The sequence below is a fragment of the Lithobates pipiens genome, unplaced genomic scaffold, assembly GCF_037356315.1.
Source record: "Lithobates pipiens isolate NorthernLeopardFrog02 unplaced genomic scaffold, aLitPip1_a1.2 Scaffold_8, whole genome shotgun sequence".
Taxonomy (NCBI): domain Eukaryota; kingdom Metazoa; phylum Chordata; class Amphibia; order Anura; family Ranidae; genus Lithobates; species Lithobates pipiens.
In genome coordinates this window covers 399,038,928-399,066,711 of record NW_027507903.1, presented here as the reverse complement: position 1 = coordinate 399,066,711, position 27,784 = coordinate 399,038,928, and the positions used below count along the sequence as shown (strand labels likewise).

The 27,784-nt window shown below is 45.3% G+C and overlaps 1 protein-coding gene across 1 annotated transcript in view; it reads left to right on the top strand.

Moving 5' to 3' along the window:
- The window catches only part of LOC143964329 (uncharacterized), a 113,402-nt gene that overhangs the window by 46,050 nt on the left and 39,568 nt on the right, over positions 1–27,784 (top strand). The window contains exons 6-10 of the mRNA XM_077474026.1: positions 1,147–1,233; positions 2,189–2,300; positions 14,006–14,071; positions 15,552–15,625; positions 25,892–25,978. Of these exons, the coding sequence (XP_077330152.1) occupies positions 1,147–1,233; positions 2,189–2,300; positions 14,006–14,071; positions 15,552–15,625; positions 25,892–25,978 (426 nt within the window). The remainder of the gene's footprint in view (positions 1–1,146; positions 1,234–2,188; positions 2,301–14,005; positions 14,072–15,551; positions 15,626–25,891; positions 25,979–27,784) is intronic.

Sequence of the window (27,784 nt, the reverse complement as noted above, 5' to 3'; positions counted from 1 at the left end):
CTGGAGGACTGGTATGACTGGGATTTCTGCCATAATGAGCTGACATACAGTACATACTTGCACATTATGTAAACCTCCTGGGGTCCTAGTTGTAAAAGTGGGAAAAAAAAAAAACTAGCGTCCCTCTAACGCATCTGACTTTGCGTGGTTATATACTTTGAGCTGCTGGATTGCTTTTAGAAGCAGCAAAAGTGCATCTCTCCCGTCCCACCCGGTCTTGGTATGATTAGAAGCTTTTATGGGCAGACTAGACATCTGGGATGTAGACAAGGGTTGGGATGGTTCAATCTACCATTACTCTGGAAGTTCGCCCCCTCCGCCCATGTAACACTAAACCTCTGCGTAAAGAGCAAAATATCTACCAGATATCTTGCAAGCGCTTTCAGTGTTTGGATTTCCTCCAGGAAGGGAAGTGAGGTTTCCTTCCCAGGATGCATCTGTGAGCCTCTGCACTTTCTAGTCTCTAGAGGAGCTGGTGATGTAGTCAATGTTAAAGCCCAAGGCAAAAAAATGTTTTCCCCCATCCAGTGAGGCTGTGCCCGCACTGCATGGGTCAACTGCTTATTTTGCCTAGGGGTGAGGAGAAAGCTTATATTTGCCTGATCCATTGTCCCACTGTCTAGCAGTGGACTGTTCTCATCTATGGAGCCTACTCTGGGCTTTATGACATCAGGAACATTCCACAATTCAAGAATGCGAGGGTGCTGGTTCAGTCTTGTGCTGAGGATCAGAGAATTGGGTAAGTAAATCTCCATTCTCCTGTCCTAGACAAAAGCGAGCAGTTAACCCATGCAGTGCCCAGAGTTGGTTGTACAGGAGTCAGATTAGTACAGATCAGACTTGGGTTCTCGATCATCCTGTGCCCCAATAGACACAGGGTTACTTGGACATAGGAGGTGCATGGGGAGCTGAAACCAAGTGGCTTTGGGTTTCACACCCAGAATCTTCATTTTTTTTTTTATTTATTTTTTTCCTTTAATTTCAAGAAATAATATTTAAACTGTTGTTTTGTAGACGTTTCAGAATTGTGCTCTTTCTGTAGCCTTGTTAAATCTGCTGAGTCGGCCCCTAATCCCCCATGAAAAGTTATGAATCATGAAATCGCATGAACTTGAGAAGTAATTCTATGTTTTTTTTTCCTCCTAGTTTTCTGATGATAGCTCGAAGAGAAAAATTGACAACTTGTGCATAGAACTAATGGAAGCGAAAAATAAACTGGATGCAAAGAATAAGGTGTGTGTGTGTGTGTGTGTGTGTGTGTGTGTTTTAACCTTTTTTGTTTTTTAGAGGATATGTTGCGTGATCTTAACATTTTGCAATGTGATGTGCAACATATAGTGCCCTAAAAACCAACATCAGTTGTGATGTGTAAATGTGTTGAGGTACCTTTTTGGAAAAATTCTGCAGCATGTGGGAAAGTGATTGTAAAGGGAATTTTTTTAAATTTTTTGTTAATGGCAAACATGATATGCTTACACGATCTTTACAATGGTTTTGCACCCGCAGAGCGCCACTGCCCATTCATTTCAATGGGCAGGAGCAGTGTATACACATCTCCAAAGATGCTGCTTGCTGTTCTTGCTGTCCTGCCAGCGCATCGCCTCAGTGTGAAAGCACTGTTGTGAACCGTCCCATTGACTAATAAACTGCAGTGACATGACGCCATACATGGTGTGTTTTTTATTTATTTTTCTCCTTCAAACAGCTGGTTTAGCAAAGTTTAAATTTCCCCATCAACACTCATTGTGAATGAGGGAATCCCTCCCATGGAGAGGCTTTATTTTGGCAGTGGAGAGTTTCCCACCATAAAAATGCAATGATCAGTGTTGGCCGGCTATAACTGGTGTCACTGATCAAGCAGAAAGACAGGCTGGTTGTACAGAAGTCGATGGAGAGTACAATAAGCCTGCCCATGGATGGATTAAAATTTGTTCGTTCCCTGCTGAAACAGCTGGATTTTGATCTATTTACGGCCAGGTTAAGAGAGAACCAATAGTGATATTTTTGTGACTGCCAATATGAGCTAGCTGTCAACCTTTTAATGCAGGCTACACTATCAGCACTGCAGTGGCTGCAGCTTTTTTTTTTTTTTTTTTTTTTAATCATCTGTGTCAAGTAGCTAGAAAAATGTGACTATTGAATGTTTAGGCTTTATATTCAGAGTGCAATTGCAATTTGTTGTTTGCAGGAGATTATCAATTTTCAAGCCAGCTTTGAAGAACAAGTTGAAACGCTGCAGAAAAACTTGGCTACATCGAAAGCAGCTTTAGAATCCCTTAAAGAAAAGAACGCTCTTCTCGGTAGGTGGTGAAATTCCCCCAAATAGGTTGTCAATTATTATTTTTTTTCTCTTGCATGTAAATGCTTTTGCTTTGGCTGAATGCATCCCTAGATGTTTGGCAGTATTGATTAATTTTTCTCAGTTGGGATTGTGCCTTCTCACAATGTAGAGCTTGTACAAGCAAGGCCCTCTGATCCTCTTAAAGCGGGAGTCCGCCGGGAGTTCCGCCTTTCGGCTTCATTTCCCGGTTCCCTACTGCGCATGCGCGAGTCGTGCTGTGCAATAAGGATGGGCCCCGCTGTCTCTGGGATCCGTGTGTTTCCCAGCAGGCAGCGGGGGACTTTCGGAAAGGGGCGTAGATTCTGCGGAAAGGGGCGTACCTTCTACGCCGGAAGTGGGTGCAGATACCTGTACTGTACAGGTATCTGCACCCCCCTCCCCCCTGAAAGGTGCCAATTGTGGCGCCGGAGGGGGGGAGGATTCCAATCAGCGGAAGGTCCACTTTAGGGTGGACCTCCGCTTTAAAATCAAACACAGTGAACCGCAACACTCCTATTATAATGCAATATAAAAAGTCAGTGCATCAATTTTAAGATATAGAGATATTATAAAGAGCTTGAAATCAATGGGGCAGAGCTGCAATCGGGAAAATGCTGCTGAGTTTTGAGGGCTGATTTAACTCCTTTTTGACCGCTAGCGGGGAGTGAATAGCCAAATAGCACCGCTTTACCACTGGCGCTCAGTGTAAAAGGGGTCTTGCTTTCCTTTTAGACCACAAAATCCTAATTAACAAGAATTCAACTACAGGTGAGTCTTAATTATTCAAACTGATGTCCAGCAGACAGCTGGTTTATAAAAGTGCATTACTTAAAATATTTTTCAGGGTGGAACACTGCTTTAACATTTTCCTAGTCCTTGATTAATAAACATTTGGAGTGAAAACATTCTTTTTACTTGCCAGACGTGCCCTGTTGCTAGGTGGTGGCTCCTAATCTGCCACTTCCAGCTCCGACTCTCCGCATCACTTCCTCCCTCGCCTGTGCTCCTGGGAAATGTGAGTTATCATTTCCCAGGAATCAGTGGGCAGGACTGTGTGCAAAAATCGTGTTCTTTCCTGACTACGTTGCCATAACAACGGGACAAACTTCCGACAACGCTGCCATTGTGATGGCAGCCTGAGAAGTTTCCTGTGCCTCCTAGATCTGCTTACTGCGCATGCACAAGAGCAGGCAGTGCATGCTGAAAGTTTATGCTTGTGGGCTTCTCCTGCCCACAAGTAAGATGGCAATGCCCTAGCAGCATCAATATAAGGTCATTTTTAAAATAAAATATCAAGAAAAGTGGCGTTGTTGGTGAGACAAACCAATGCTAAATCTACATAATGTGACAGCAAGATTGATTAAAAATAATAATTTCTTAATCGTACATCACGGGACACAGAGCCATAGTAATTACTATGGGAGTTATAGGTTGCCTTCAGGTGATGGACACTGGCACACCCTAAACAGGAAGTTGCCTCTATATAACCCCTCCCATTACTGGGTGTGCCTCAGTTTTTTTCGCCAGTGTCTAAGGTGTTGCTCACGAGTAAAGATGTGCTGTGCTACACTGGAACAATCCTTGCTGGGGCTAGCTATGCAGCCGGTTCCTTTTCAAAGTCTTTTTAGGCTGAATTGGATGGTACCCAGGCCTTGTGGCAGAAGAAACGAGGTTTAGCCCATAACGCTTCCCTTTTTAGGGAGCCGGGATCCAGAGCTTTGGTGTTTTCAGCCATAACGTTTTTACTGGCAGGGTGCTTTACGGGTCCAGGAGTGTGGGGTACCAGGTTCCTGAAGACTTTGTAACGGAGCCCACCGTGAGAGGTCAAGATTGGATCTGTTTGTTTTTCCCACAGAAATCCCTATGGCAGGAGAGTTTTATGTGGAGGTTTCTAAGAATTTTTTTTCTTTTCTTATGAAATGTCTCCTTTAAAAAAAGTAAATGTTGTCATGCCTAAGCGTCACCACTGGAAGCTGTATAGAGAACGTACCTTGTCATGCTTCCCCAAAGATCACACTGTGCCATAGAAGCAGCAGGCTTCCCTCTGGTGAGCAGCTCAGACATCCGGTAAAGATTGAGGGTATTTTCTTCCACGAAACACCCCCCACCTGGACAAAGCTCTCCCCCTCTTCCTGGATAGGGGGAAGCCAAAAACTATCAGCGATGCTGCTGTTTTTCACTGCCCCTGCATGGTGGCTTGTCACAGGTCTCCTCAACATCCACACACGCTGGATTGTAAGGCTGGCGCAGGAAAACCCTCTTGAAAAGAGAGGAGAGGTCGCGATGTGATGGAAGGGGGCGGGGCTTAGCGCAGCATTGGTGTCTTGCGACGTCCAGTGTGGGAGTTTATTTTAAAAGCTCCATTTTTGCTGGCTGCGGATGTCGACGGGACACAAGAGCAAAAAGGGGCATGTAAGAGGTTGGTGACACAGGCATTCCCTTGGCACATTTACTAAAAGCATTAGGCTGAGCGCTAATGGCAGCGGCAGTTGCTGGACTATTTCTCAAGCAGTGGATGCCATTTCTTCTGGTAGTACCTCTGCATTTGTGCATCGGGCTAAGGTCAGAAGGGGGGGTTGAAACGCCCCCAAAAAGGGTCTTCCTCAAGCTCTGAAAGCCTACTCAAATCTACAATGGCATCCTCCCCTGAGGGGTGGCTGGTCAGAGTGAGCATTGGTGCCATGAAATGTTTGCAACTGTTTTCAACATGGCAGCCCCTATCTATATTACTAAAGAGTTATTTTTCCTCAGCCATGGTAGGATTGTAAAAAAGGTTAGCAGCTTTAATCACATCCCAGTGTGGGACAAAATACAACCGATTCCCTTCCATTACACAGGACCCTCAAACTGAGGAACTGGGGGAAGGAGAAGATGCATTCCCTCAGGGGACTGTGGTGAGGCTGATGACTCCTCTTCTGAAGTGTCAAATGTGGGAGAATCAGCTGTTTCAATCTTAAGATTGATGGTGCAATTTCTTGCTGAATGGTCCACTCCACGTTTTATGCTACCCTTAAATGAGTGTTTGGATTCGCTAAAGCCTCCTCAAGCTGTGCATGCCATTCCTGTCCATTCATTGCTGGAAAAGCTTTTTGTATCTGAGTGGGATCATCCAGATAAGCATTTTTTCCTCCTAAAGTTTTTTCACACTATCCTATGGGGGGAAAATTCACTAAAGGTGGGGATATCAGCAATTGACGCTGCTATATCCTCTGTGAATAAGTTAGATTTGTCCGGCAGACAACGTGCAAAAAGGTTAGGGATCCAACGGATGCAAAGTTGGAATTCCTATTGAACACTTTTTTTTTTTCTCTGCCAGGTTGAGGGTTTGAGCCTGCGATGACAGTAATTGGTCAATCCTTGAGAGACCACTTAAAGTGTAAACCCATTACAATCACTTTAACCTACAGGCAAGACTAGATTAAGGCTTACCTGTAGGTGCAAGAAATCTCCCAAACCTAAAAGGTTTAGAAGATATTTGCAGAAATAGCGGCACCTATGTCTACGGCGCACTGAGCATGCTGTTTCTAACGGCAATCATGCCATTAGTGGTGGTGCCAGCGCGAATGTGCGGGAGTGACGTTATCACGGCTGCGGCACAGCACCGGATATCTGAATGTCACTCTGGGATAGATGGCAGTGGCGGTTGTCTTGCAGGGTGTAAATATTTATATTTTTTTTTTCTCAGAGGCTTTACTTCCTCTTTAAACGGGTGCTTGAGGTTATCCTGTTCAGCAGGTAAGGGATCTGGCAAGCTACTAGCAGCTTTGTTTGCAATAGTTACTAGATTTGATCCTTCAGGCCTCACGCCTTTGCTAAGCGCCATACAAGAAGCTCCTGGCTAGTCTTCCTTTTTGCAGTGAAACGGCTGTTTGGGGATGATTTGGGTAATGCATCCAAAGAATTTCTAGTGGGAAAAGTACCCCTTTGCCATTTAAGAAAAGGATTAAACATATTTCGTTTTAACAAGATCCTTCTCTAGTGCCAGGGGCATTGGCCTCCAGGCAGTCACGACTGCCTACACCATCAAATTCAAGAGGTAATCCTCAGGGTCAAACCCTGGGACAGAAGTCTTGGGAGTAAACCTACAAATTACTAAAGCCTCCTTTTTGAGGAGGCACCCTCGCTCGAGTAGGGGAGATATATGTGCAGTTCTCAAGTGTCTGGCAGGAAGAATGTCGAGACATATGGGTGACTTCCTCAATAGCTCCAGGGTACAAACTGGAGTTCCAAGAGTTCCCGTCTCCTTGTTTTCTCAGATCCTAAGGATCCGGAGAAAGTCTTTCAAGCATTGGACCATCTTTTTGGGGAAAAAATTATAGTGGAGCATGAAAGAGCAGGGGTTGGGATTTTGTTCAAACCTTTTTTCACGGTGCCAAAACCAAATGGAGATGTCAAAACCATTATGGATCTCAAAGATCTAAACCAGTTCCTGAATATCTAGTCTTTTTCGCATGGAGTCCATCCAATCAGTTATCTCCATCCTACAAGGAGGAGAACTTCTGGCTTCAATTGATATCAAGGATGCATATCTCCATGTGCCCATTTCCCTGCTCACCAGTAATATCTACTTTTCAAGGTAGAAAATCTTAATTTTCAGTTTGTAGCTCCGCTTTTCGGTCTAGCTACTGCACCTTGAGTGTTTACAAAGCTTCTGGCCACTCTAGCCAGATTAAGGGCCCAAGGTATAACGATTATAGCTTACCTAGACGATCTGCTCTTGATAGACCAGTCAGTAACCCGCTTAGACCAAAGTATGGTCACCATGTTCAACTACCTGGAATAACTAGGTTGGATTCTCAACCTAGAGAAATTTTCCTTTAAAACCATGAAAGGGGCTAGAATATTTGAATATGATCAGATACACCCAGAAAAGGGTATTCTTGCCCCAGGCAAAGATCAGCACCATAAAGCAACTGATTCAGGTGGTCAAAGTAAAGAAGAATCCCATCTATTCAACTTTTCATGAGGTTGTTGGTAAAGATAGCGGCTTCATTCGGGGCCATTCCTTATGGTCAGTTTGGTATCCTATCGGCTTGGAACAAGAAGGTCCAAGCTTTAGATTTCCCAATGTGTCTCACTCCAAAGGTGTGCCGGAGCCTCAGTTTATGGTTAATAACCAAAAATCTGCAAAGAGGAACATCCTTCCTACAGTTACTTTGGAAGTGGTAATATATACCAACCTTTTATAGGTTGAGGAGCAATCCTGGAAGAGGCAACTGTCCAAGAAAAGTGGTCCAGAGCAGAAACAACCTTGCCCATTAACATTCTAGAGACTTCTTCCTGTCAATATGTCAAAGATGGGGGATCCCAGACGTAGATCTGTTTTGCTTCCAGGTTCAACAAAGAAATCGACTTTTGTGTCAAGAACAAAGGATCCTCTAGCATGTGTATGCCTAGGTGTTCCTGTGGAATCAGTTTTCAGATTTATGCATTCCCTCCTATTTCTGCCTGCGTCCAAGACTTCTTTGCAGGATCAAGCAGGAAGGGAAGTTGGTGATTCTTGTGGCCCAGGATTTCTTGGTATCATAAGGAGCAAGGTCCTCTATTCCATCCTACCTTTTAAAAGCGCTAAATTTAATGGGCTTGCTATTGAGACCCACATTCTGAAGAAATGTGGGCTGTTAAGTTCAGGGGTATCTACCTTGGTTAATGCAAGGAGACTGGCCTCCAGAATCGCATATTATAGAGTCTGGAAGGCATATGTCTCCTGGGAGGAATCCAGGGTTTGGCACCCCAGGAACTGTCATGGGTAGAATCCTTGACTTTCTACAGATGAGGTTAGAAATTAAGCTGGCCTAGAGTAAATTCTAAGACCCTGGTTAGGTCACTCCTGAACCCTTGGGACTTGAATTCAGTTCTGTTGACATTACAGATACTGCCTTTTTGAGCCGATGCAACATCTTTTCTTGGTCCTTTTTGACAAGGAAACTAGTTCTGGTAACCATATCGTCTGCAAGAATGGTGTCAGTTGGCTGCTCTTTCTTGTAAAGAGCCATATCATTCACAAGGATGTGGTAGCATTGTGTCCTCATCCTAACTTTCTACCGAAGGTAGGTAGTGTCAGGTTTCATGGGTAGTAGGCCTCCATGGCTCAAATCTGCAAGGCCGCAACTTGGTCTTGAGTCTATCAGGTGGCAGTAAAGACATGAGGATGTTTCCTTTTGGGTGCAGTGTGCTGCAGGTAGCGGTATAAGCCCTCTGATCTCATGTTGCCCTACTTTGGTTGTCTCCCTCCCCTCAGTTGACATTGCTCTTGGACATCCCACATAGTAGTTACTATGGCTCTCTGTCCCGTGATGTACAATTAAGAAAACAGGATTTTTATAATGGCTTACCTGTACAATACTTTTTGTCGAAGTACATCAAGGAACAGAGGTCCCTCCCCTCTTTCTGGTATACACGTGTATTGCTTTGCTACAAAAACTGAGGTACTCCCAGTAGTGGGAGGGGTTATATAGGGAGACCACTTCCTGTTTAGGGTGTGCCAGTGTCCATCACCTGAAGGTGGCCTATAACCCACATAGTAATTACTATGGCCCTGTGTCCCGTGATGTACTTCAAAGAAAAGGATTTTGCAGGTAAGCGGTTATAAAAATCCTATTTTTTGTGGTTGGAACTTCACTTTAAAGTGGAAGTCCATGAAAAACTAAAATCCCTGCACCTATAGACGCCAGATCTAACGCAGACATCTCTATCCCTGTAAAGAAAGAGTATACATACCTTTTTGGAAGCCGCTCTGACCGGATCACACGCTGAGCTGTCAGCCGGGCTTCACTGTAGAAGCAGGTGCAGAGGGGACGGACAACGGAAGCCCTATAGCAAGTCTATGGGTGACATCACTTCCCATTCATTTCACAGCCATTGCCGGCCGTGTCCTCTACAGAGCTGGAGATGGTCAGATTGGCTTCCAAACGATTTAGGAACCTTCTTCTTTTTATTTTTTTTTATTTCTACTGGTTATGGTGGCGATCTGCATTTTTCAGTGGGACTTCAACATTGCGGTGGACAAACCTGACCCTAAATTACTTTTTTGGGACTAGTGACATTACATTGATCAGTGCTATAAAAATGCACTGATCAATGTAAAAATTATACTGGCAGGGAAGGGGTTAACACCGGGAGCGATCAAGGGGTTAAGTGTGTTCTAACTAGCTGGAACATGACAGATCACTGAGAAAAGATCTGACGTGTCCCCTGTCAGAATGGGGATCCGCCTTGTTTACAAAGGCAGATTCCCATTCTGCCTCTGTATTAGGCGACCGCGGGCTGCCTGACATCGAGTCCGCCCGACCTGCGGACCCATTCGCAACTGCGTGAGCTGATGTACAATGACCGCGGTTTGAGCAGGTGAGCCAACCTGCTGAAGTACAGCTGTCACCACATGGAAGAGAAATGTCACAATAACTGAGAAAGTTATTTCTTTACACAAGAAAGATGAAGGCTACAAGATCAGCAAAGCTTTACTTATGAGTCAGAATACTGTAGCAAAATAGATATAAAAATTTAACAAAATGGAACTGCAACCATCTACGAGAAGTTCAGGTCGTCCACTGAATTTAACACTTCGACAGGGGCATCTACTGATGAGAAAGGTTGAAGAAAATAGCCATGCAAATTCATTGCAGTTTGCTAAAGAAGTAAAAAGCCCAACTGGAGTGATTGTGTCCCTTGAACAATATGGCCTACACTGCATAGGAATGGCATGCATGGGTGTCGTCCATGAAAGTCCATGCACAAAGTCTGCCTAGAATTTGCCTGGGCCTCCTGCTGAAAGACTATTGGTACTCTACTCAGGAGTGATGAGACCAAGATGCATGTTTTTGGAACTTATGACTTCAAAACTGTATGGTGTTGCAAAGGTGAGGAGCACAAAGAAAAATGCATGTTGCCTACAGTGAAACCTGGTGGTGGTGGTGTCCTCCTGTGGGGCTGCATGAGTGCTGCTAATGTTGGGCAGCTGAATTTCATTGATGGTATGAATTCGGATGTACTGCTCTATATTAAAAGAGAAAATGCCTCCATCACTCCGTGCCCTTGGTCATTGTGTGCCTTTCCAACATGACAAATGATCCAAAACACACATCTAAGGTCACTGTTGCATTTCTGAAGAACAGGGTGAAAGTGATTCAGTGGCCAAGTATGTCTCCTGAGCTGAACCCAGTCGATCACCTATGGAGAATTCTGAAGTGACAAGTGCAGCATCACTCTCCATCCAACATCTAGGCGCTAAAAGGTCGTTCATGAAGATGGAAAAAGATGGCTGTTGCAATGTCGCCAACTTGTTCGTTAAATGCCTAGAAGACTTGGTGCTGTCTTTAAAAATCATGGAGGTCCTACAAAATACTAGCTATAGTAGTATTTGTTTGTGTTTACAGGTATTCATTTTTGCATATTTGAAATATTTACCTTATTTTCATGTGATGAGCTAAACAAATGTTCTATGAAACTCAGTTTTGTAAAAAATTTGGGAAATTGTTGTGTTGAGATATTGATTAAAATCCTCCTCTTAAAAAGGGGTGTACTAGTTTTAAGCTGAGCACTATTTTTTGTTGGCGTTGCTTAGAATTTATGCGCACAGACTTTTTTTTTTTTTTTTTTTTTAAATGCATTTATAATAGGAGTGTTGCGCTTCACTGTATTTGATTTAGAATTGGTAGCAGGTGAAGCGAAAGCACCTTAGTGTTATAGCTGGCAACACATTATATTATTATTAGATTGTGATTTTCATTATATGGTAATTTTTGGCAGCACGGGTTGTTAAAGGACACAACCTCTGACCTTCCTTGTATTGAAACTGTGCTGTCTCTCCATTTTGTAAAGTGCTGCACAAACTTGACCTATATAAATCCTGTATAATTAGTTGGCAAATGACTGATAACGGTGCACTCCCTGCAAAAAGGTTATTTTTGAAGTGCAAATAGCAGGCTTTTAGGGCCCAGTCATACCACGTTCAGTGCTTTTTTGATGCAGAAAAAAAAAATGCATGGAAAACAGGTTATATGGGTTTTCAATGCCATATTTGCACCAGTGCAGGTACCAGGCCCCAGTACAGTATGGGGAAAAGATCTGGAATGCATCCAGAAATGCAATAAATCAGATCATGTAGAAATGCATCCAAAACTGATCACGCCGATGCTTTTGTGGTGTGAATGGGCACTCAATGCTCTGTAAAGTGTAAACAAAACAGTGACTCAACTGGATCAGTTTAGCATGATCTACGCCTTCCCTCTAAAGCCAGCCATACATGGATCGAATCTCAGCCGATTCAAAGACCAGCTGAGTGTCCTCTATGGGCAGGTTGGTTATTCAGTATAACGAGGCCGATGGTATTCTTGAAACCGTGTATTTAGAGCGCTCCCCGCTGGCACAACAAAATAGCTCTGCAGGAGGGATTCCCCTCAACACTGAATGTGTTGTGTAGGGAGTTGCACAATTTTATTCATTTTTTTTTTTTTTTTTTATCAATCAAGCAGAGACTGGTAAGTTTATAAAACTTGAAAATTGGAGTAGTCAAGGTATTGACATGAGAAAATTTTTGTATTAAAAGCAAATACCACTTGAAGGCTTTCGGGTGGAGAGGTTAATACGATCCAAAATGCTTGCTGGTAATAGTGGCCATGTGGAGTCTGTAAAACAGTTGGAGAGATTGCAGCCCTCTGTCAGCAGAGTGGGCTGAAGCTGGACATGTCAGGCAGGGACAAACCAGCCCAGGAATTTCCAGCTGTGGAACAGGAGGTTGGCACCAACCATTCACATGGTTCTACACAGACTTGGGTAGACACTGTCTACTGTTGCCAGTGTCTAGGCTGATGTTGGGTGCTCAAAGGACATTGATAAATTGCAGGAGCATGAAGCATGTAGTCACAGCAACCCCCGGTCCGTCTAACGTGGCTTGATTATTCCAGCTTGAAGGCTGAGAAACACGCACGATCGGTCACCCGCAGCATAGCCTGGCTTCCCCCGTGCCATCAACCTAGACACTGGCCACAGCAGACAGTGTCTACCAAAGTCTGTTTAACCATCTGCTTGGTCGTTGCCACCCTCATGTTACCAGCTTCAGGAATTTCCAGCTGTCTGCGGTGTTGCCCCTGCCTTTTTGGACACATGTCCAGCTTCAGCCCACTCTGCTGAAAGGGGGCTGCAATCTCTCCAACTGTTTTTCAGGCTCCACATGACCAATATTACCAGCAAGCCATTTTTATCATTGTTGTATACCTTGACTTTTTGTTTGTTGCACTTGAAATCAATCATGCAGAGGCTGATGAGTTTATAAGACCAACACTTTATTCTATTTTATTCTACTTATGATTTTATATATACTTTCTGGAATTGACCCATAGAGCGCAATCTTCAAGTTGTGTTTTTTCTGTATATCCATTGTTCTGCTGGTTGATGGCTGCCCTGGGTTCGGTCCATCAAACCTTGTTGGAGTGACATTTTACAAGCAACTTGTAGCTATGGCACTTTTTTGTTTTGGCTCTATTAAAGAATATGCAACTCAAACAGGTCATACTCCTGATATGTGCCTGCTGTACCATGTACTTGTATGGAAAAATATCCTGTTCTTTTTGTATTGCTTCCTTTGTGTGAAATCCCTGGTGTTCCTGCCAGTCTCTGCTCTCCTGTTAAGAAACTGACCGTTCTGGGAACTCTGCCTGCTCTCCAATGATCAGACTTTTCCCCCCACCACACAGCCTCAGTGGGAACCTCAGTGCACTACCTCTTCTCTTCCTCCTCCTCCTCCTTACAGCCCTTATGCAGCTGAGAACAGAGGAAATGTGATCATTTTTAACAGGGATAAGCAATTAGCGGACCTCCAGCTGTTGCAAAGCTACGATTCTCATCATGCCTCTGCCTCTGGGTGCCATGCTCGTGGCTGCCAGTCTTGATATCCCTGATTTATAACAAAAAAAAAAATTTGCTTACTAGCTTACACAGTTTTTAGTCTTTCTATTTTAAACTGAATGGGTTGTTTTACAGGGTGATTGTTTAATCAATGTCCATTTGTCAATCACTTTAACCCTCATAGCCCTAGAGGATTACTGCTGCAGGGTATGTGAGGGGCTTTCAACTAGGACAGCTGGAAGCTGCACAGGGAACACCTCAGATTAAAGAGGAAGTAAACCCTGATGGGTTTACTTCCTCTTTCATTCCCTGCAAAGGCAAAGCATAATGGACTACTATGCATCGCATAGTAGTCCATTATGTGTCACGTACCTGACACAGGAGCCAGCGATGTCACCGCTGTCCCCTGTAGTCCGGCGCATCCATCTTCTCGGTGGGGGTCTCGATGCTCCGCCACTGTCATTCGGCAAAGCCGCGATGACATCACTCATGCACACGGAAGCTGACACGCGCGGCATCTTCGTCATTGACAATGCCGCGCTCAGTGCGCCGCTGTCTACGGCATGTGCCGTAGACAGCAGTGCCTGTCTTTCGGCAAATATCTCCTAAACCGTGTAGGTTTAGGAGATGTTTCTTGGACCTACAGGTAAGCCTTAATCTAGGTTTACCTGTAGGTCAAGGTGTGTTGTAAGGGTTTACAACCACTTTAAGCACAGTCCCTAGTGCTGTGTTTGTTTTGTTTGTTTGTTTTTTTTTGGTTTGAAAAAAAAAAGTTTGTTTACAACTTTGGGCTTTTAATGTCAGTTCCTAATTTTGCATAATGGTATTTATCTATTTTAGAGGAAAATCATAAGGAAATGGCAGCACAGAATGAAAACTTGTCAGAGGAACTAATCCAAACCAAAGGTATGTAATGTGATTTGGTTGGTGTTGTCTTTATTTGTGGTGTTTTTTTATATATATATATATATATATATATATATATATATATATATATATATATATTTTTTTTTTCTTAAATTGGTATGGTCAAAGCTCTTTTGGCCGTACTTCTCTTGGGTCACAGGATTACACGCCTGTGACCAGATTTATCCAAAAGCAGGCTAAAGTCTTTTGTAAGTTGTCAAAGCCAGCCCAGGCTGTGCAGGGATGCTGACCATGTCGGGATCTGACCAGCAGCTGGCTCAGCCTCTCGGTGCGCAGCTGAGACCCTGAGCCAGCCAATCTCTGCCCCCACCCACTCTCTACCGGTGAGCACTGGAGGGACAGAACAGGAACTCAGTCACGGCCAGGGCAGGACTTGGGGTGGTGGGGGCCCCTGGGCTTGAGTCACTTTCGGGCCCTACCTTTTTATACATTACTTTAAATGGAACAAAATGATACATATTAGAGCTACACAATTCAGGATAAACGGAGAATAAAAATGGTATTCACGATTCTGAACAAACTAAACAATTTTAATTGCTGAAGTCTATATCAAAAATGTTAAGTTTGAAAATTACGATTTAAATTTTTTTTTTTTTTTTTTCTCAATTGTCATTGGAATAGGTTATTTCTCTCACATGGCATGTGTATACCACAAATGACACCCCAAAATACATTCTGCTACTCCTCAGTATTACGATATCACATGTGTGTCTTTTTCACAGCCTGGCCACTTAGAGAGGTCCAACATGCAGGGAGCGCCATCAGGCATTCTTGGAGCATAAATTACACATCTAACTTGTTGACTACCTATTACACTATTGAAGACCCTGGAGCACCAGGACAATGACACGTGGCACTGATGACAAATTGCACTGGGGACAGATGGCACTGTGAGCACTTTATTTTCCCCTTTTCTACCTTGACGCTGCAGCCGTTCGCTCTCCCTCCTCACATGCTGTCTGTGTGAGGAGGGAGAGCCGGCGATGAGATGATCTCACATGTTTACATATGAGATCATCTCCCATTAGACACTGTGATCAAGTGCTAAATGGCAGCTGTGATTGGCTGTGTCCATGGTACATGGCCAACACAGAACTTCCCAGATGCCCGCCCATGGCAGCAGCATTGGGGAAGTAAACAATAGGATGTACAGGGATGTCCTGGAAATTGGAGTCCGCACTGCAGCCGTCTTTCGGCTATAGCGCGGACGCCTAGTGTTTAAAACTTACACAGGTGGGGCCCATGGTTTTGAGCCCAGTCAAGCCCCATGGTAAGTCCGGCCCTGGTCATGACTGTTGAAATTGGATCCGAGAACTAAGCGATCAGCGAGCTTTGAGCAGAGCTAGAACCAGATCAATGTTTCGTCTACATAGATGAGTATAAATGTTTGTGGGGTTTCTTTTTTAAACCCAATACTTCTCCGTTAAATTGAATGGATCCTCAAATTCTTTCATTACAGCTGTAGTTAAAGAGCTCAAAGGAGAAAATAAAAACTTGGAGGATTATCTATCAAGTGCCCAAGAGAAAATGCAGGTAAATGTTTGGCTGTGGTTCTTTTGAAAAATGAAGTGCTTACAATGCCAAAAGCTACAGACCTGAATGAGTGAGTGCTTTTACTGTCTATAAAAGTGGTTGTAAAGTCAGGGTTTTTTTTTTTTTTTTCCCCTAATGCATTAAGATAAAAATCCTGTGTGCAGCAGCCCCCTAATACTTGAGCCCATCTTGATCCAGCGATGTTGCAGGAATTTCTTGGCTGCCCGAGACTGTCCCTCCTCGTTGGCTGAGACTGCAGCATGGCCCTATTGGCTCCCGCTGCTGTCAATCAAATTCAATGGAGAGAGGAGGCAGGGTCGGGTTGCAGCTCTGTATCTAAATGGACACGGAACTGCAGCTGGGCTCGGGTGCCCCCATAGCAGGCTGCTTGCTGTGGGGCCACTCAACAGCCAAAGAGACCCGGGAAGAGAAGGATCTGGGCTGCTCTGTACAAAACAATTACATTTTCTAATGCTAAGTTTTTTATATTTTATAAGGGGCATGTTTTAAAGTAAGGTTGTCACCGATGCATCACTTTAATCTGATATTGCTGACCTCTTTTGCAGCAATTACTTTCTGATTTATATATTAAATCAAACCTACTTTTCTGCCGCCATAGGTTTTTATGCCAGAGTTTATAACAGTCATATTTTTATAGTTGTTTGTACTCTGTTAGGCTGGGTTCACACTGGTGCGATGTGTGACATTGCATGTGATTTCCACCGCACTGCTGTGCAGATCACATGTAATGTCTCTGTGCGCTGCAAATTCTTGGGTTTTTTTTCTGGATAAAAAAATAAATAAAATTTATTCAATAGTATACATATACAGTCCAAATGCAGTCAGGGCAAAACAATGCAGTACAGTGCAGAATATCCCGAACATACAGTACTTGAGAACATCCGAGTCCCCTCCCCCTCCAATCTATAACACAGTAATGTTAATAATCGGTACATACATCAAAACATCAGTCCGCAGCCGTGCAGATAGAGAGATATGTAAATTGCAGCGCCTAGAGCACCCCTGGTCCGAGCAGCCGGTCCATAACTAAATCATCCGGGGAAAGACCCAGAGTATCCAGCCACGGCCCCCATCGTTTTTCAAATTTATCAGGGCAACCTCTATGCTGATAGAAGTTTTTTTTCCATTCCCAGCGTATTACCAACAGTGGTGGTCCACTTCCGGACCGACGGAGGTAAGTCCGATTTCCAGTGGAGCATTATCAACTTGCGGGCAATAAAGAGCGCCCTGGTCAGGGCCTCGCTAGTGTGCGATTCCCACTCCAACTCATCCAGCAAGTTCAGAATGCAACACCGAGGATCCCAGGGGACTGACACCCGGAACACCGTGCTCAGGGTGCCCTTCACCCTCCTCCAATAAACACGAAGTTTGGGGCATCGCTAACAGCATGTGTATTAAGTCACCGTGATCCCTCACATCTGGTACACACCGGTGTCGGTGTAAGGCCCATAGAGTGTAGCCCATGGGGAGTACAGTAAATTCTCAGTATGGTGTACAGTTGGGTAAGTCTGTGCGTCACATTCAGTGAGCATACTGCCACCGACTGCAACACCTCTTCCCACTGCTTATCCTCCAGTGGCCCCACATCTAATTCCCATTTCCTTTTAACCGCCAGGGGGTGTTTCAACAAAAATCTGCTTAAAAGTGTAGCATAGCTCTGCGAGATGAATCCTTTTGAATTGTCAGCTGATTTAAGCTGGGAAACGAGAGGCAATCCCTCCATCTGCCAATCCGAAACCTTTGATTGGGCCAGAAAGGCGTGCCTAAGTTGCATATAATAAAAGTACATATGTGCCGGGAGTTGATATCTTACTCTCAGGGTATCAAAGGGTAACAGTTGACCATTACTGATTATCTGCGTAAGATAAAACACTCCCCTCTGCCACCTCTCCTTATGCTGCAGCTTTGCTAATTCAGGATACGACTCGTTAGCCCATATAGGGATCTATTCACTGATCCCCGTAGCTCCCTGCAAATACTTGGTTTTGTTCCAGACTTTCTGTATTTAAGTTATATGTGGGGAAACTTTTTTGGGGAGGTTTGCCGAAGGCCAGAGCCTCCAGAGCGGTCGGAACAGATCTCCCACCCACCGTGTGCAGCATGATGGCCTCAGAAGCGCTAGGGACTCTGCCAATGGTGTCACTCTCAGGGACCATAGTGCCTATTAAATGTTGTAGTTGAGAGGCTAAATGGTACCGCCAGGGGTTCGGCAGCGCAAGCCCCCCGTCCCCCTTGGGGCGTTGGAGATGCTCTAATTTAATCCTGGGGGGTCGGCCCTTCCATATTAGCTCACGGAATATTGAGTTAACTATCCTAAAGGTCTTCAGCAGGATCACCACTGGAGAGTTGTGCAACATGTATAACAGTTGGGGCATAAGAATAATTTTAATAAGATTCACCTTGCCTGCAGCCGACATACACAGCAAATTCCAAATCTTAGTCCTGGAGCGAAACCTGGTCAGCAGCGGTGCAATGTTTAACGCAACATAGTCTCTGATCCGCGGCGTCACCTGTATCCCCAGATATTTAAACTGGAGGGCGATAGGGATCTCTCCCACCCGTCCCCCCTGCTGTAGTTGTGGCTCATCTATTGGCATAAGTGCGGATTTGGACCAGTTTATCCTAAGACCAGAGAACTCTCCACAACGGGTCACTGTATCGAACGTATTATCAAGAGACTGTGTTGAGTCCCCCAGTAAAATCATGGTATCATCTGCATAAAGCATCACCTTTTCCTATTCCCAAAGCTGAAACCTGTGATGCCTCTGTGTTCCCTGATCCTAATGGCCAGTGGTTCTATTGCCAGGGCAAACAGCAGTGGAGATGAAGGGCACCACTGCCGAGTGCCTCGACCAAGACAGAATGGCAAGGATGGCCTACCGGCCTCCCTAATGGCCGCGCTCGGGTGGTAATAAAGCAGCCGTACCCATATGTACCCAGCACCAAAGCCAAAACCCCTCAGTATCCCCCAAAGATATGGCCAATCCACACTATCAAATGCTTTCATAGCGTCAAGGGACAGGAGAGCTCTCCTGCCCACATTGTCAGCCACTGACTGTATATTAAGGAACAATCTCCAGAGATTCACTGCCGTGGACTTATTCGGCATAAACCCAGCCTGGTCTGCGTGTACCACCGAGGAAATTACTTTAGATGGAGTGCTAGCACCTTGGCCAAAATTTTAATATCCGATTGCAACAGGGAGACCGGCCTGTAAGAGGCCGGGTCTTTATCAGGTTTCAAAATTAAAACAATTGCTTCAGACATGGGGGGGGGGGGGGGGGGCAGAGTCTCCACCTCCCTGGCAGCCTTAAACACGTTCAGCAGTTTGGGGAGCAATATCTCCGAAAAGTGCTTGTAAATTTCAATAGGGATCCCATCACCCCCCGGGGCCTTACAATTGGGGAACCCCGCCACTGCAGTCTGTAACTCCTCAAGGGTGAGTGGGGCATCTAATGCTGCACACTGGGACTCCGAAAGTTGTGGGAACGGTAGTTCGTCTAAATAGGCCTTCAGCTCCTCAGGGCCATACTGTGAGGATGAGCGGTATTGGTTCTCATAATATGCAGCTAGCGTCTGTATCACTCCGTCAGGGGAGTAAACCAATTTCCCCTCCTTCGTGCGTATACTGCCAATAACCGTAGATCTCTGCTCAGTTAGCTATCCTGGCCAAGAGCCTACCCGTGACCTCCCCGCTCCTCAAAGAAAGCTGTCCTCGGGAAAAAAATCTATTTTTTTCGGCAGAGGAGGCCAACAGGCGGTCATACGCTGATTGAGCCGACTGCCAAGCCCCCTTTGCGGCCTCTGTTGGGTCCTGAATATATTGCACCTCCAGAGAATGTACCTGTGCCTCCCTGAGAGACTCCGACCGCCTCTTAACCTTAGTAACCTCCTTACTGAGCAGCCTTCTCAGAAATGCCTTAAACACTTCCCATTCAGTAAGTATTGATAATGCATCAGGCTTCTGAGTGAAAAACTCTCGGATGCTCCCTTCCGTCACATCGGGTGCCACAAAAAGCTGAAGCCAAAAGGCATTAAATTTCCAGGGGGCCCTAGAAAGGGAGGAAGGTTGGGTAACTAGCAGATTGACCACTAAATACGAGTGATCCAAAACACATCTAGGTTTATAAGTAACATCCAGGACTGAAGGGAGCATGGTTGAGTTCCCCACCGCCAAGTCTATCCTGGACAAAGACCCGTGAGTTTTTGAGAAACAGGAGAATTGTCTACTAAATGGATTACGCTGCCTCCATAGGTCCACCCAGCCCATCTCCTGCAACAACCTAGCCAGAGGAGTTAACTTCAGAGGGCTATGTGTCCCCAGAGCTGGATGTTTATCCAAGCCCGCATCTAACCAACTGTTAAAGTTCCACCATTATCAGCAACGGGAGGTCCGGGCGCTCCCCTAAAAATTCTAGGAGCAGCCGGAGCACCCGTGCGTCAAAGGGGGAGGTATATACACACAAGCCAGTACACAGTGCGAAAGACCAATACGACAATGTAAAAATACAAATCTCACTTCTGAATCTATTTTGGAGGCATATTACTGATAATCCAGGGACCTATGTACCACCACACTCACCCCCCGGGAAAAGGAGGTGTGAGTGGAGTGGTACGCCCAACCAATCCACAGATATCTGACAACCCCTGGTGGCACCAGTAAGGTGCGTTTCCTGTAAACCTAAAACAGCAGGGTAAAACTTCTTTAAACAAGTAAATATCATGGTGCACTTAAGAGGGCAGTTCAGGCCCCTAATATTCCATGAAACTCTTGCTACACCCGCCATCATGGAGGGAAGAGTGTAAGCCAGACAGGACCCCCACACCTCCCTGGTAGTAGGTATCCCTTAGGGGGGGGGAAGGTAGAAATCGGGTACAACGTCATGTCCTCAGGACTTCCATTAAACAAACTATTAAAGTTATTCGGACTGCATGATAATTCATACTGCATGTTGTAATAAGGCACATTGGGACTGTCACAGGCGTCGTGGGGGGGTCAATGACTCCCCAAAATCACCTTCAACGTAATGCCGCCAAATAGTCTGCACAGATTCAGGTCTCCAGACCAACTCAGCTAACGGGGCAAACTTGTTCGTTACAGTACGGCCTAACTGGCGGCCAACTTTGGGGTACAGCATTTTCCCCAAAAATTAAAAATACCGCCCCGAAAAAAGAAAGCGTATTTAGAAAAGGGTGGTCTTAGAATTGAAAGTCACAGATAAGATCCTCACTCTGTAATAAAATCATAGCTTTCCCCGGCAGTAGGGAAAAATAAAAGAAAGAAGAAACTGAGTGGGGAGGGGGGGAGCCCCCCAAGATGATGTAGGGCCATCAAAAGAAGGTAAGTCAAACAAAAGAGTCCCCACGAAGGAATGCTCAGCAGGTGTCTAGACAGTCAATCGGGCCTTAACTGTTTTAGTGGTCGCATAACTTCACAACGATGTCAATCACCGGCAGCATGCACCATGTGACGTCGCAGGGCTTGCTCATTGTGATCCAACCAGGCTGCTGCATCTTTAGCAGACTCAAAGAATTGTGCATGTCCTTCCGCTGTCACACGTAACTTGGCTGGGTAAAGCATGGCATATGGCAGTTGCAGAGCTCTCAGGTGTTTCTTCACCTCCCCGAACTTTGCCCTGGCCCGTTGAACTTCAGCTGAAAAGTCCGGGTAGAATGAAACCCTGACCCCATTGAATTTGACGGTTTCACGTTCCCTTGCACATTTCAGGATCGCCTCTCTGTCTCTGTAGTGTAGCATCTTGGCTATCATGGACCTGCGGGGGGGGTTCTGCCCGGCACTCTGTGGGCCCTCTCCACTGTAAAGAACGGGGAGAACGAATCACGGCCAAAGATATCCACCAGCCAGTTTTCCACGAATAATGTGGGGTCCTTACCCTCTGACTTCTCAGGTAGACCTACAATGCAGACATTGTTTCTGCGTAAGCGATTTTCCGTGTCCTCTGCTCTGTTGTATATGTCTTGTGCCATGCGGTGCGCTGCCCTGGCCTCACTAGCAAGGGGGGTAGCTTATCCTCTATCACTCACTCTGCTCTCCACCACCGTCACCTTCTCTCTAAGTTTTTGCAAATCTTGTCTGAGAAGTGAGACTTCTTCCCTCAAGCCCCCAAACTGCTCCTTCATATCATTCACCGATGCCATACATACATGAACAGTCTTCAATATAGCAGCCAGCGTGGGTTGTTCATGAGGCTCCGCTGTATCTGTTATGAGCGGGGGGGGGGGGGGAGAGGGTGGAGGAGCTGCATCCTCCATAGATTTGCACGGAGTACTGCCGGTATCATGTCCCCAGTCTGCTTGTGTAAACAGGTCATTCTATCCCTCCTGTGTCTCCTCTGCTGTATCAATAGCTTCAGGGCCCTGCCACTTTTGAGCATAATACACCACAATATCCCGGTAATGTTCCTTACCCTGGGTCTTTAGAGCTCTCCTGCTACCTCCCTCTCTGGATTTGTCCGCATGCCGCGGAGTGCGCTGTGACATGGCCACCGACGCTGTGGCGCCATCTTGGGAGTCCAGTCCCGCCATCTCCAATGGGCCTCTGCGGGTTTTCCCTCGGGTACAGAGGGCCGGCGGTGGGTCCGGGAAGTGCAGGGGGTCGGTCGCGAGCTGGGTAGCCGGAAAGAGCAGTGTTGTGGCTGCCGGGGAAGGATCAGTGAACAGATCAAGCGGGAGCTGTGAAGTGCATCCTCACATGCCGGTCTTGGCCACGCCCGTGCGCTGCAAATTCAGCCATACGTATTGCATCGCATTCACACCAAAATGGTGCAGGGCCCTTTTTCTGATCCGCACTGAAATCGGATTGCATGGGTGTGCACACCCATGTGATCTGATTCCTGTACAATTTGACAGTTCGCACTGCGATATGCAAACCGATCTGGGGGTTGTAAACCCTTTTATTTAAAATGTTTTAACAAATTTCATACTTGCCTCCACTGTGCAGTTAGTTTTGCACAGTGTGTGTCCCCGATCCACCTGTTCTGGGTTCCCCCGGAGGTGCCATTTGCATCTACAGAGGCAAATGCTGGACTCTGAAGCGCTTAGTGTGGGTGCACTCCCGAGTCCAGCATTTTTTGTCCATGGACACAGAATGCCGGACTCTGCCCCGGCGCCTGTGTCCTTGGATTTAATTAACAGTGGGAACCAATGGCTGCATGGCTATCGATTTATCTAATCAGGTAACGGGCAGAGAGTATGGACATCGCCCAGGCTGGATCTGAGTAGATGAAGGGACTAATCTCTGTTATAAGCCATCATTCTCAGTCCATTGTGGGTGTCCCGAATTGTCCCGTGGTGTTGGAAGCAAGTGGAAGTAGACCCAAACTTGTCAGCTTCTTGTACCCATCTTTGGGGGTGAGGATGGGGATGATTTGTTGCTGATATGTGGCCAGCAGTTTAGTTGGAAACCCTATCTAAATTATTTTGTTGAAGAATTGACATGATGGGAGTGGAGGCCCTGCGCATTTCCATTGTAGAGTGGTAAAGGTCCGTGAACAACTTTGTCGGTGTATGGTGGCGGGGTTCTATCGATATGTGCCCTCCCTCGAAAAGTGCATGCGCGGGTGCAGCTGTGCTCCAGCTGATTTGGCGATCAGCTGGAGTGACGTGACCATGGCATCTGTGCACATCAGAGGAGGCATTTTTCAACAGGAGGGAGCGGAGGGACACTGTAGTGCTCATATTGTGCCTCACTGTTGCGGGTGGAGTTTGTCTTCTAAAGGTCACCTTTTGTCAGTGTTGCACAGTGGCTTTAGTGTCTTGGTCAGTGCCTGTTGCCTCTGTCTAAGGGCAGGTTGCAACAGACAAAATCCACCCTTCAACGCAGCCACAAGCCACCCTGCAACAGCAAGGCATAATGTAACAACTATGGTGTCCCCCTGCACTCTGAATAGCTTTCAATTGTGTCCGTGAAATTCCCTCTCCCATTGAAAAATGCTTCCCATGATGTGCACATGCGCCGTGGTCTCATTACTTTAGCTGATCGGTAAATCGGCTGGCGTGCAGCTCCGTCCTGCACATGCGCGGGCACTTTTCGATGGAGTGCACATATCACTAGAACACAGGCAAATATGTTGTGGCCATGGAGGTTGAGAGGCTTTTCTCCTTGAGGTGAAAAAAGCGAGTCCGAGTCAAGACATCCCTCAATGTCCGCTTGCAGGTGTGAGGGTTTGGCAATTCTGTGGGCCCCCGTAGCTCAGTATATCACGGATGTTTAAGTGAGGGAACAATGTTGAAATAAGTTGTAAGTACGGAGTAAGCTCATTTTGTTTTGATTGTTTCTGGGATACCCCTGACTTTGATATTTCACCTAGAGGGATCCTCTAAATCTGCCAGTTTCATCTTAATACAATGATTTGCCCGGTGTCATGGTAATCTAGTAATTCATTGTGATCTTTAGAATAATCGCACATCTGCTCTCTTCCAGACAATTCACTCGGTCATGAACTTGAGATAAAGAGATCTGTGTAAAATCCTCCTGCAGAGTGAGCAGCATGAATTTAAGCATGGCTTCGGAGGCAGGGTTGTCTGTGACGGGGACAGCAGCCAAGGATGGGGTGTGCTCTGTGCTGGGTGCTCAGTTACAGCAGCCTATAGGTGTTTTTTGGCCTGAGGCTCTTTACGAGGTGAATGTGCGGGAGCGGTTACCAGCCCGTTAGCTCTGCGATGGCATCTGCAAGAAGTGTCCATGTCCACTCTGGGTGCTTCTATGCAGATGGCTGTTCCCATGCAGATCTCCTGCAGACCCATCTGTATATCTGTGCCCGTACATCCCATCTGGGCAAGCAGATACACCGATGGGAAGAATTCATTAACTACCATGGTGCTCCACAGCACTGGTAGTTCATTGAGAACTACAAACCAACATCTGCAAACTGTCGTCTGCAACATCTGCAAAACTTCTCCCTGTGACAGCAGTATGGGGGGGGGGGGGGGGGGTGGCACCTCGGTGGCTGCAGCATTGGAAACATGTTGCATATTCCACCCTCAAAACACATGTAACATGTTCCCAAAGGTGAACTTGCCCTTTAACAGAATACATACCTGTAGGTACTGTGAAGATATCTTAAACTTGCATTGTTTAGGAAATCTTCAGAGTGCATACAGCTGGTGACTTCAGCGGCTTATGCGATGCATACTAGCACACTATGACATTGCCTTGCAAGGAATTTTACTACTGCTTTAATGTAATGAAAGCTGAATGACCATGTACCTCCATTAAGGCACTAGTTTTCATTCACAGGTATGCAAGAGAACAAGTCTCAACTGCTCGGTTAACATGTACAGTATTACAAGCATTTTTGGCAAACTTGGATGGGAATTCACACATTAATTTCACTTTTACTTGCTGAGTGGTATGATCTTTCTGCTGTAGTTGCATGATTTGCCTCAGTGTTCAAATGTTAATTCTTTTATATTATTTTATTTTCTTTTTGTAATGTCAATGCAGTCATGGTGCTCCAGTAGTTTACAAACCATGGTGCAGTGTAGAAAAATTAAGCTTTCTTTTAAGCTGCATACCTGTATACAGACTGCAGCTTCTGCAAAGCCTGAATAGAAGTTCTGTGTGACCCGCACCATCCTGATCACCATCCTGCATATAAGCTAGAATGGATGGGAAGTTGAATGAGCCCTCATTGCTACAGCAATGAGCGGAGAAATGCTGGCTTACTCATTCATGTGTGCGTTTCTTCATCCACAACTACACGTGTGCAGTGTGCTCTCCCACCCTATCATAGAATTGCTGAGCTATGGACTGTCAATGGCTCAGAATGCTAGTTTTATAACCAGGCTTTGTGGAAGCCACGGTCAGCCTACAGGTTTGCATTTAAAGGAAGCTTAATTTATTTAGAAGGTAGCATGATTTTTAAATTACTGGGACCCCTTTGCTACTCTGAAAAATGAAAACTAACCCTTTCACAGCCCTACATTATGAGCTTCACAAGTGTTGGTCTAATGCTGTTTTAGTTCATTGGGCAGCTTTAGTTATGCCTAGGACTGTTTAGTGCAGTGATGGCGAACCTTGGCACCCCAGATGTTTTGGAACTGCATTTCCCATGATGCTCATGCACTGTAGTTAAGCCTCATGGGAAATGTAGTTCCAAAACATTTGAGGTGCCAAGGTTCGCCATCACTGGTTTAGTGTGTAGGATATTAACTGTCCAGGTGCCTAAATGTTTTGCCTTTTTGTTCCAATCTGTAGCCATTTAATTCATTTTTATTTTTAAGGACCTTAGATTGGAGCTAACCAGCAAAGAACAGGAATATGAGCGTAAACTGGAAACTGCAACATCTCAGATTGCTGAACAGAGTATGGTAAGACTGACCCGTTAATGCTCTATTTTCCTTTTTTATAGCATTTTAGATGTAATTATCAAACAATCTATTAACTGTCTCTATTGTGCATGTTTGGGAGAAACAATCATTAATAACAGGACAGAGGATTGCTTGGGCTATGCTGTTGACTTCAGTTGAATGGATACTGTCCTAAAAGGCACAAAACCACGCACAGGCATGACCCCTCCTAGTTCAGCCAAGTCTGTCTTTATCTAGTGTCCTTGGTTGTGAATGTGACTCCGTGTCTCTGAAGATTGTGACTTCTGATGGGACCAAAATGTGTATGTGTTTGCACAGGCAAAAAAGGATTATACCCGGGCCCCGTATGCAAGAGCAGAGATGGTCTATGCTTCTGGTCAGTGCTTGGTACTGCAGGCTGCAATCTCTTGGGTACAGCAAAGGAAGCAAATTCCTATGGTGGCACATATGCAGGCTCAATCCCGAGCCTTTCTGTGTTTTTTCTATCGCTGCTCTTAGGCCCAGTGCTGAATTGAGGCTCGGGTAAGTATTTGAAGTGAGGGGGAGCGGACAATGGAAGAATTTCTTTATTTTATCTTTTTTTTTTTTTTTTTTTCCACCTTAATGCAGAGAATTAAAAACCTTCAGCCTTTACAACCACATTAAGCCTTTGGAATCCTTGGACTATGTAAAAAGCCTACATTTCCAGTCTGTAAAACGTACTGGACCCCTAATTCCTCTGATTCTGGAAACTTTCATAATCACCTGGACCCAGGAAGTTATAGCCAGTTAGGTCTGCAGCATGGTGTTTTTGCTTCATTCCACCACCAAACTTTATGCATTTAAGGGTATTTTTGGATCCACAAAAAGCATTTTGCTTTGCAGACATAGAAAGCTGTCCCAAAGGGATTTTGCACCACTACTGACGCTCACAGCTTCTATTCTAACCATTTTACGTTTTCCAAGCTTTGACATCCGACCTATTCTGGGCCTTAAAGATTTTAACCATTAAGGTACAACAATACTGGTAAAAAGTTTACTTTGAATTGTACCGCCTTTTATTACCTCCAATCTATCAGTGTCAACCTTCTCTGGGTTCAGATGCTGATCATCACTGCACAGTCTTTAACCAGTTCCCTACCGGCGCACAATGATATACGTTGGCAGAATGGCACGGGCATGCATATTGGCATACAGGTACGTCCACTTCTATATTCCGACCCTGCCATCGCGCTCGTGTGCCAGTCGGGGCCCCCATGAGTCTGGTCGACTCCCCATTCTGCCTAGCAACAAGTGACGCTGATCTCTGCTCCATGTGATTGGAGCAGAGATCAGTGTTCACTAACACCAAGCCCAGCCACCCACAGTTAGTAACACGCCCCTAGGAACACTTAACCCCTACGCTGCCTCTCCCTGGTTAACTCCTTCACTGCCAGTGTCATTTACACAGTAATCAGTGCATTTGTATAGCACTGATTGCTGTATCAATGACAATGGTCCCAAAAATATGTCAAAAATGTCCGCTGTGTCCGCCATAATGTCGCAGTCACAATAAAAATCGCTGATCGCCGCCATTACTAGTAAAAAAATTTATTAAAAAAAATTAAACTATCCCCTATTTTGTAAACGCTATAACTTTTGCGCAAACAAATCGCTTATTGTGATTTTACCAAAAATATGTAGAATACGTATCGGCCTAAACTGAGGGAAAAAACTTTTTTATATATATTTTTGGGGGATATTTATTATAACAAAGTAAAAAATGCGGGTTTTTTTCAAAATTGTCGCTCTATTTTTATCGCGCAAAAAATAAAAACCGCAGGGGTG